The 11,152-nt window shown below is 37.4% G+C and overlaps 1 protein-coding gene across 1 annotated transcript; it reads right to left on the reverse strand.

Moving 5' to 3' along the window:
• Positions 1–239: 239 nt before the first annotated feature.
• LOC139938599 (serine racemase-like) lies at positions 240–11,054 on the reverse strand. Its single transcript, XM_071934184.1, has 7 exons — positions 10,979–11,054; positions 10,066–10,274; positions 9,155–9,385; positions 7,446–7,565; positions 6,647–6,724; positions 3,849–4,058; positions 240–2,919 (listed from the first exon to the last, which is right to left on the reverse strand). The coding sequence occupies exons 2-7, from the start codon at positions 10,255–10,257 to the stop codon at positions 2,743–2,745; spliced, it is 1,008 nt and encodes a 335-aa protein (XP_071790285.1). The 5' UTR covers positions 10,258–10,274; positions 10,979–11,054; the 3' UTR covers positions 240–2,742.
• Positions 11,055–11,152: the final 98 nt, after the last annotated feature.

Here is an 11,152-nt window from a genome sequence, read left to right on the forward strand (position 1 = left end):
GATGCGTTTCATCTTATCAAGAAATCGGTGTTAGTGCTAGTTTACTGTCACTTTAAGAATAACAATATTCAGGAAACACCCATCAAATTGCGTTTTAAAAAGACAGTGTGAAGCACATGTGTGACACGTACACCAAACCAATGACTTCATACTTTGAGAATAACTGATAATTAAGTGAATAAACTTCGGCTGGTTGTTGAAGTAACGGTAACCAAAGCTTAAAAATCATTTGTCACGTGCAATGAATGTCCAAAATTTAATGCGTAAACTTTAAGGCATGTTTTACTAAGTTTGTCCGAACTACAAAGAAAGTCACCATGTAGTGGGATTGTGGAGGGGTGGGCTATAGACGATGCGACCTATGTTTACATTCAAACCGCCCTCTGTTGACAAAACACTATATACGTCATGTTTCGCCGGGCACTGAGTTGCGTAGTCATAGTAAGATTGCGTACACTTTCTAGCTGGCTGCCAAAACACAAAGGTTTTGCCCGGCGGTATGCGCGCGAACCATGTTATGGTTTTCGTGTGACGTCAGAGGTAACATCGTCTATAAATCACCGTAAAATAAAACACGAGTTCTCCAGGAATTGGCGGATATGAGCCACCATAAGTTTGAGATCACAACACTTCATTAATTTCTGTTCGTTCTTTTATGCGTAGTGTCAGTTTCAAAAAAAAAAAAAAACTTATTTCAGGAATTCTACAACAATCTACAATTAAAAACATCAACCTTCAAGAGACGCTCATGAATTTTCTGCAACTAGAAAAATACTTCACACTAATTATGACAGAAAATGACAAAAATAGAGACAAACCTGATCCAAAGACTAGACGTGATTCAAGCATGGTAGGCCAACTAGCCTTTTAAAGGCACTGGACACCTTTAGTATTTTCAAAGACCAGTCTTCTCATCACTTGGTGTATTTATCAAATATTTTAGTGAAAATTATTTCTTTCTCAAAAACTGTCACTTCAGAGGGAGCCGTTTCTAAAGTCTCGAAATCAAATCCGTGGGAAATCACTACTTTCTTGAAAACTACGTCATTTCAGAGGGAGCTGTTTCTCACAATGTTTTACACTATCAACCTCTCCCCAGTAATCAAGAAAGGTTTAATGATAATAATTATTTTGAATAATTACCAATAGTGTCCACTGCCTTTAAAAAACTATTACAATTAGACATTACAGTTGGACGTTACAATTGGAAATTTATTCATCCGAATTTTTGGTGATATCCCAAAAACGCATGTTAGTTTTATTGTATACATTTTATGTAGGATAAAACAATCAAACGGTTAAAATAGGATATTTTGCTTTTAAAAAGCTACTTCAATAATTTTGTTATAATTAGGCAAAACAATATGGAAATCATGTAAGGGAGAATCGTGCCCGGATAAAATTTTACATTTTATGTTCAAATATATATAATTATTAGATAGCCTAAACATCTTAACATCCTTTGTCCTCGCCACTCCTATTGGTTCATAGCCACCAATTGTTTCTGAAATAGTAACTTGATTGGTTGTTATTTGGATCCTTCCCTTAATCCTTCTCCCCTCTCTTTTTGCTATAAATGGATATGTATTTGTTTGTACTTGTTTTATGCCTCTGAAGAAGGTCCGGATTGGATCAAAAGCTAAGGCCACCTACCCTATTCATTATATTATTAGATAGTCTAGATATATAATTTATTTATCCAGGTCAGGGCAATTTATAATGGTCTTGAGATCAACCCCCCAAAAAATTCAACCAATTCCATCAATAAACAAACTAATACTAAAGTTATAAAGGCAGAAAATAAAATACTAAATACATTTGCTATATTATTATCGCTTGCAAGTTTGACTTGCACTAGAAAAGTAAAAACAATGTGAGAAATATAATGTTAAAAAATAACTATTAGGTTAAAATAAACACACAAAATACTAAAAAACATACTCTATTTTAGACTGAACAAAGAGTCTATCTACATGTTCATAGAAAGACTCTGCTAGGGTCGAAACTTCAGACCATTTAAGATAACACTTTTTTTTGCATACATGTTCATAGGTTACACCAGATATATTACATATTTTGGTCACATCACAAGGAAGGCGTGGCACAAGATATACGCTCAAACAAATCCATGCAAATATTATGTTGACTGTATGATAAAAAAATTCTGTAATTACTAGAGGTCTGGCTTTGCTATAACACAAAGCTAATTTAGGCTCAATTTGAAAGAGTTGCTTTAAAATATTCTAGAATTGCAAAGGTCATGGGTTCAAATCTCACCAAAGTAATATGCCTGTGATTTTGTTCATCAAACTCAGGAAAATACTGAGTATACAGTGCTAACACACGCCATTGAATATTAAATGGGTAAAACCAAAATTTGTATACTTTTTCCCAAATGCAAATTTCCAAGATAACGCTAAAACCAATCAATGAAAAAAAAAATTATGTTGACTGTATGACAAAAGCAGAGGCCTGGCTTTGCTATAACACATGAAGCTATTTTGGGCACAATTTGAAAGAGTTTTAAAATTTTCTGTTCTAGAATAACAAAGGTCGTGGGTTCGATTCCACCCAAGTAATATGCCTGTGATACAGAGCTAGCGAAAGTACTGATATACAGTCGAACACATGTCATTGTATAAGGGTAAAACCAAAATTTGTATTCTTTATCCCCGATGCAAACTTCCATGTTTTAAAAGGAAACAAGACAAAAGCTTCTGGCAAGATCTCAAGGTTTCAAAATTACAGCCAGCTTTTAACTGCGTCAATGTCATAATTTCCTCCACACAGAATGACTCCAACATTCTTCAAATCGCCATACTTGGATTTGAAATTCTCAGACATTACGGCAGCCACACCTACTCCCGCTGAAGGCTCGATGCACAGCTTCATGTTCTTCCAGACGAGTCTTGTACCTTCCTATATATTTGGAAAAAACAGACAAACCTCAAAAGGTCAATGTTTATAAGATTATTCTTTAAAGGCAGTGGACACTATTGGAAATTGTCAAAGACTAGCCTTCACAGTGAAAATTTGAGCTCAATCGGTGATTGAACATGCGAGATAATAATGAAAGAAAAAACACCCTTGTCACACCAAGTTGTGTATTTTTAGATGATTGATTTCGAGACCTCAATTTCTAAACCTGAGGTCTCGAAATCAAATTCGTAGAAAATTACTTCTTTCTCGAAAACTACCACACTTCAGAGGGAGCTGTTTCTCACAATGTTTTATACCATCAACCTCTCCCCATTATTCGTCACCAAGAAAGGATTTATGCTAATAATTATTTTGAGTAATTACCAATAGTGTCCACTGCGTTTAACCTAAAGTGTAGGTTTTGAAACTTTGCATGGTGGAATTACAAGGGTTTGCGGTAACACCATGTAGTGAAAATCTCTAAATGAGCTGGCGTGGTTCTGAAAAGAACCCTAGGTTTCAACTTGGTTGCTCGATCAGTATGCTCTGATCGTTCTCTTGGAGAAAGCATGTATTGTATTTTAAAATTATAATACACCACTGGGAGTAATTGCCCCTCATCATTGATGAGTGTGGAGTTTAAGGTTCAAGGTTCATGTATTTTCCACAGTATCACAAAGTTTTGAACTACGAGACCTACTCCTTTTACATAGCACCAAGTAATGTTTCACAAGGTACTGTGGCACGATATGCAGCCAGTCAAACCAGGAACACCGGGGCTGAACCCCCTTCTCTTTATGATAAGTGCACTGGGTTCATTTACGTGTGTTACACAACACACCGGGTTTATGTTCCATCTGAATAAAGCCCTCAACTTCTCATTTTATTAAAAAAAAAAAAATCGAATTTTATTAAATGTTTTAACTAACCTTGATCTCATCATCGGTGACCGTGATGACATCATCAACCAGGTCTCTTATGATTGGCCAGGCCACATCACCCATCGATATGCGTAAACCGTCCGCCACCGTGGTAGGGTAGCAGTCCTGTCTGACATGCTCCTTTGCCACGAACGACCTATAACAGTCGTTGGCTAGTTCTGGCTCTGCTGCAAACACTTTGATGCCTGGGCACAAAGTCTATAAAAAAAGGAAAAAACAGTCGGTGGGAACTTGAATTAATTTACACTAAAATGGAATTACACTGCAATAAAAAACATATATTAACATAATTAAAAGTAATTAAATTTTGCATGAATTACAAATAAATAGGCCAATGAATAAATTAAAAAAATAGTCCAATGAATAAATTAAAAAAATAAATAATAGTAATAAATCAATGAGACTTTTATGAACTAGAATACAAATACAATAATGACAAATAAATATATTAAACAAAGTAAAAGTCCAAGTGTCTGTTTGATTGGAAAGGAAGGACCCTACTCTGCACCACCCTCGACCCTTCTACATACTGCTGTTAAAATAGTGGAATGTTTTGTTTTTCTCACACAATTCTCCAAGGGTGCATCCCACTAAACAAACAAGGATAAAATGGAGTATCAGCGTCATGATGTAGGCCCCTCAAAATATTCTATACTGGACAGATTTGAGAGACAAATGAAAGGGGTACAGTGTTAATATTTAGTCAAAGTGACCTGGGGTGGATTTCAAAGACTAGTCTTATCTGGAGATAGCACGAGTTACTTGACGAGTTAAGGCCTGGTCCCACTGCAGCGATAACGAGAACGATGACGATCACGACGCAAAGAGAACGCGTTCTATTGGTTGAATTGCTCCACGCAGAATACGGCTTTATGCACACGTTATCGTTATCGTTCTCGTTTTGACCGGGCCTATAGCCTTAGATTCTTAATAACTCCTGTAGAGTCCTAGGTCTAGTCCTAAGTTAGGACTATATTTGTGAAAACGCCCCAGAGGGTTGTTGACTTCCAACTTCAAATAGACCTATCTTGGATGACCTTATAGCCCTAAAACAGACACCCAAGAACTCCTCTCTCCCCCTAGAAGAAAACCTTTGAAGGGAAGGTACACGTTTGGTAATTACTCAAAACAAATATTCACTTACAAACTGACTTGGTAATGAGCATTGGAGAGAAGTTGATAGTATTTAACACATTGTGGGAAACGACTCCCTCTAAAGTTATGAGGTTTTTGAGAAAGAGGTAATTTCTCACTACAATAATAAAAGACTTCTAGCTCAGGAGAAGTCTTTTATTCCTATCTGAAAGCACACAAATTCGTCGAACAAGAGTGTTTTTTCTTTCATCATTTTCTCGTAATTTTGATGACCGATTGAGCCCAAATTTTCACAGGCTTGTTATTTTATGCATATGATGGGATACACCAAGTGAGAAGACTGGTCTTTGACAATTACCAAACGTGTACCTTCGCTTTAAATTTTGGTTTTAAACTGAACACATTATGAACAAAATGGCAACACAGTGTAAGTGAAACCAAAATTAATATTCTTTATTGACCCATTAAATTTCCATCTATTAAATATTGCAGTACCAGCAACTAAAATAAAGGGTTTTAATTGCCTCTAGCTACCAAGCAATATCGATGTCTACATGGTGAAACACTGCTCTAGAAATGCAAATGTGGTGGGTTTGAATCCCACCCGAGTAACATGCCTGTGATATTTGTTTTCACAGAGCTCAGGAAAGTACCCAGTACACAGTGCCATTACACATCGGTGTATATAGGTAAAACCAAAATTAATATTCTTTACCCCTGATGCAAATTTTTATCTTTACATTGCTGTTGTGTATCTTTTGAACATGTTGCCTTGGATCAGACGAGTTGGTCTATAAAAAGCGTTTGTAACCGCTTTTTATAAAATGCATATGGTTGGAAAGATGTTTTAAAAGTAGAATACAATGATCCACACAAGTTTGCCTCGAAAATGTGTGTTTTTCCTTTCACTGTGCGAACTAACACGGTCGGCCATTTATGGGAGTCAAAATATTGACTCCCATAAATGGCCGACCGTGTTAGTCGACGAGGTAAAAGGAAAACCGTGCAATTTCGAGGCATGTTTGTGTGGATCATTGTATTCTATTCTTTCTACCCATATGCATATTATAAAAAACGGTTACAAACGCTTTTCAAAGACCAACTCGTCCGATCCAAGGCATAGTGTTCCTTTAATGGTCCTTGTCTATGGAACACTATCTCCAATGATTTAAGAACAATGGCATTCGTGGGAGCTCTCTTATAAAAGAATCTTCCTCTCTCACTATATATGTAACAAAGCTTTTTCTCTCCTTCAATACTTATCTATTTACTTTTGTCGTCTTCAGTTAGCCTAACATTTTATTGTTTGTATTTTGTCGTCAGTATTTTTTGTAATGTCATTGTTCGTTTTGTCCATGTTGTCCGTGTTTCTTCTTCACTGTTTGTTTGTTTGTCTACTGGTATAAAGTCTGTTTACTACAAGCCTCAGCTTACTCTAACAGCCTCATGGCTCGCTCCTCCCTTGTACATAGTTAATTCCTAGTTATTTATTTATTATTTGCTTTAACATTATATTCATTTTGTATACTTATAACATGTGGTTTTGATTTTGTTATCTTTCTCAGTACTGATAATAATAATAATAATAATAATAATATTTAAATATTTATAATTTATACTGATCAATTATTTTACTATTTTTCAACGAGAGAATGGAACAAACATCATATTAAATTGAATTTTCTGTTTACCTTTGCTGCAATAATCACTCCAGACAGCATCCCACCCCCTCCAACTGGAACAACAATGGCATCTAGCTTGTTATCCGTCTGAAATGAAACACATTACATTCAAGGACATCATTAGGGGGACAAACCATGCTAGACAATTAATAATACAGTCATGTATTACATGTATGGTGGAGGGATACAAGTCTCTATTGCAGGCATGATTTTTTGGCCCATGGAAACAAGTAGGAGTATTTTATTGAGTACAGGGGCTGACCAGTGACCTTCATGTACACATAGTAGAAGCTCCATCACAATGTTCAGGCTATTTAATCACAATTTTGCAAACTTTTTCCGAAGGCCAAACCAGTCGGAATCAGATCTAAGTAGGAAGAATACCATGGCTTTTAACCTATGTGAAAATGGTGTTATTGATTCCCCGTTCAGAAATTGTATTTGATACCCTTTAACAACAAAATTTGTCACCATCCAAAACATCCGATGACATTATTCTGAAAAAAAAACTTTGTCTCTACATTTTCTAAGGGGATGCTTTGTTTTATTTTTGTTGCTCTTTAACAACTTGAAGGTGATCTTAGCCTGGTACTTCACTGATGCAACAAAGACGATTGCCTCCATGCCACAGAGTCATTGCCTTGGTGACCTTGAATTGCTCCAGCTCAACTTGACAATTTCCTCATAGGGTGCCCTTTACCGAGGAAAAAATGCCTTGGTGCCCTTGCCCCTTTCAAAAACAAAGCATACAGGCCTGTAACAATACTCGAGCATGATTTCATTATATTTTCCCTGGTGAACAGTTTACCTGTTGTAGCAGCTCAGTACACATGGTTCCCTGCCCGGCCATGATGTCATGATGTTGTGAAGATGACGCATAAACAGCTCCTCTCTCTTTCACCACAACATCTTTGGCTGCGATACGACCCTGTAATAAAGCCAAGCATTGTTTGAAACTGAATCTATAAACACATTTAATTTTGTGGTACGCATAATGAAAAATTCGCCTAACGGTCTATAAAGTTTTAGCACAAAAACTCAGAAACTGTATAACTGAATATTATGAAACACCAATGATGATACATATCATGTGAGGGCAATACATAAATAAATGTTTATTGAATTGAACGTGAATAGAATTGAAAAAAGAATCGTAGAGTGTCGCGGCTGAGTGGTTAAGAGCATCGAATTCAAGTTCTGGTGCTAATTCACCGGAGTGTGGGTTCGAATCCCGGTCATGACACTTGTGTCCTTGAGCAAGATACTTTACTATAATTGCTTCTCTTCACCCAGGGGTATAAATGGGTACCTGCGAGGGTAGAGGTTGATATTGTGAATGAAAAGCTTTCGGAGCGCCACGGCAGCTCGGGGCTGTATATATACTCCCTAATGGGAGCTGAGAAAGATTAAGGGATGTTTATTGGCCCAATGACCAGGGGACTAATGTAAAGCGCATTGATACGGTTTATTGTGAAATGCACTATATAAGGACTTGTTATTATTATTATTATTAAATGTTACAGCCTTGAACCTTGCTCTTAAAGGGGCACAGCAATATTCCTCTTGTAAGGAGCACCCTATGAGGAAAATGTAAATTTGCAAAGAGCACCACAGCAAAAGCACAGGTCACTACGGCAATTGCTGTGGGTGCCGTAGGTTACTTGCAGGCCTGAACATCGTAGCTTACAAAATATCATATCTCAATCCCCAATAAATTTTACAATGCACTTTTTTAGAACTAGTGGAAGTTTTTTTTTTTTTTTTTTGTAGGGCCTCTCATTTCCACCAGCCCCAAGACTCACAGCCCATCCGCATTACAATATCCACCCAGACACCAGTGCCCTAGGTGACTGGCTGTCCTGGACAAGACAAACTTGTGTGTTTTTATTAAATGACCTCTAGCCACCCACATTGACAATGTCACACTGTCACACTAACCAATGTATAACGTCCTATTTTCCCAAACTCTTTATTTTTATAGTCTGCTCTCTTTGACAGAACCTCCTGGTTAGCCCAGTGCAAGATCTTGCACAATGGCCCTATCAAGTGTTCTTCTCTCGACTCCTGCCTTCTTTTCACTGCTCTCGCAACCATTTTTGTTGAGCCATACATGTAGCCTACAGCTTTTAAAATAAAATACTCTGTATATTTCAATAGAACAATTCGTTACGGAGACCGTGCTTTCGCCAAAGCTGCTCCTGCCCTATGGAATAAGCTCCCTGTCTCACTTCGCAAAACAACATCTCTCAACAACTTCAAGAGGGAACTAAAAACACCCTTGTTCTCTTAGACTTTCATTGGGTATAAGTTATATTATGTTTATTCTTGATTTTCTATTGTATACTGTTGATCGGTTTTCTGGAGAAGTGCGCGTTATAAATCCATATTATTATTATTATATTTAAGCCCAAAGATACGAGTTTAGAGTTTTCTTTTTTACCAACCAGCCAGTCTACAATTATATTTATTAAGTGACACCAATTCTCTGTGTTACACAAGCTTGAAGTTCATCCCAACCTCTTCAGTTGATTCACATAATATGACTTCAGCTCCATATTCCTTGACTGCATCCTGCTTACACCGAGGGGAGTTTTCGGGCATGACCACATAAGCCTCCACACCAAGAAGTTTAGAGGCCAAGGCCAGACCTTGGGCAAAGTTTCCACTGCTATGCGTTGTGACGCAGGGCCGGGGACCATCCTTTGACTTGTCCAGGAGTATCGATAAGAAGTTTACAGCTCCTCGGAACTTTTAAAAAGAAAACATAAGTAGGGGTGTTAAACGTTCCTTATGTAATAGTGATTTACGAGGTATTCAATGCTACTTTCTCAAATTGGCAGTATTGCAGATAAAAACAATTCTGTCAAGATTAAATATTGGTATAAACTTATTAACCATGCAATCAAACTAAAATTTTGCCTCCTACCGAGCTAAACAGTAAAGCCCGGTTCCACTGGGTTCAGAATTCCTGATAATGCGAATGCGAAGCGAATTTTGATGTCACAACTCTGTTTTCGTTGCAAATAATTCACAAGAGTGGAGCACAGCTAAACTGTGGAGAATTATTTGTTGCACATTTGCGACGTCAATATTCGCTTCGCATCGCATTCGCAGGAAGTATGGACCGGGCTTTATACTCAAAAGATAGACAGATTGTCTCATGCAGGATTTGATTCTGCTGCAATAACTGTAGTAATGAGAATTGAAAGGAAGAATCAAGGGTCAGTCATCTACCTCCATGGTCAGTCACACTGCAGCCATAACGAAAACTGATAACAGTCACGACCCAAAGAATAAGAAAACGCATTCTAATGGTAGAATTGCTCACACTTATTCAACCAATCTAGGACTTGCATTTAAAACGTGACATGATCGTTATCGCTGCAGTGTCACTGTGTCTGGCCCTCCAGACTGCAAAAAATCTTTACTTTGAAGGACCCCGTCCGTTGAAACAGTTCACATTTAAAGAAGAGATTTCTCCCCGCCTTGGCGTCCATTCGACGTGATGTCATGACAGGAGTGAAGTTGGCAATGCCTTTGATGCGCTGCTCTGCAGCTCTGATGTCATCCAGACAAAACGGCTGCTTCAACAATAATCCACTCATTTTGCTGGATGCCATATCTCAACCTGTACAATCTATGGACAGTGAGAAATGATCAAAAGCACTATTAAATTCAAATAAACCATAAATAAAGCCCTTTCGCTTCTACTACGGCTACGCCCTATTGAATAAAGGCAAAGCCTTAAAGGGACACACTTTAGATCATGGAATTACCAGAGGCAACAGTCGCCTCAACTCAACTCAGGGCCCAATTTCATAAAGCTGTAAGCAAAACAAAAAAAAATTAATTTATTTGCTACGCAAAAAAAGAGTGGTGTGGTACAATCAAATCACAACAACAATTCGACACTGCAGTGACAATGTGAATCCCCCAGCTAACCGGTGATTTCACAATGACAAGAATAATTATTGTCGTCTAGTTACTGAATCACAATTTCTTGATTTGTGCAATTCATAATCATAGACGTTAAACCAATGTAATGTTTGTGAGAGAGATTGGTTGTTGCCATCTTGGTGTTTATATCCCCTTGTGGGAGTTTGCCGAGTTCCCTTGATGGGAAGATCGTCTAACTCTAAACAAACTCAAACAAACAAACTTCTGATTACACTAGTCACTCGTTGATCTGGAACATTTAATAAATGTTTGTTGACATTTTTAACTAATGTAAACGGCTCAACAAACATTACACAAAATATGGAAATACAACTAGAGCTACAAGGTACTAAAAAATTGTGTGATTCTTGCACTTGCAGACTATAATTCAGAATCAGGACTCACGTATTTTGTTGACGTCCCACCACTCCCACCGTTTGATCAAAATTCCCAAATTAATGGTTTATGACTAAGGGCGCCACCAAGGGGTCGTTTCTAAAAAGTAAACAAGCTTTTACCAAAAAAATGTAAAATTTCGTATGAAAACGCCCTCTTTTGACTCCGTCATTATTCCCTGCC

This window comes from Asterias amurensis, chromosome 6 (genome assembly GCF_032118995.1).
Source record: "Asterias amurensis chromosome 6, ASM3211899v1".
Taxonomy (NCBI): Eukaryota; Metazoa; Echinodermata; class Asteroidea; order Forcipulatida; family Asteriidae; genus Asterias; species Asterias amurensis.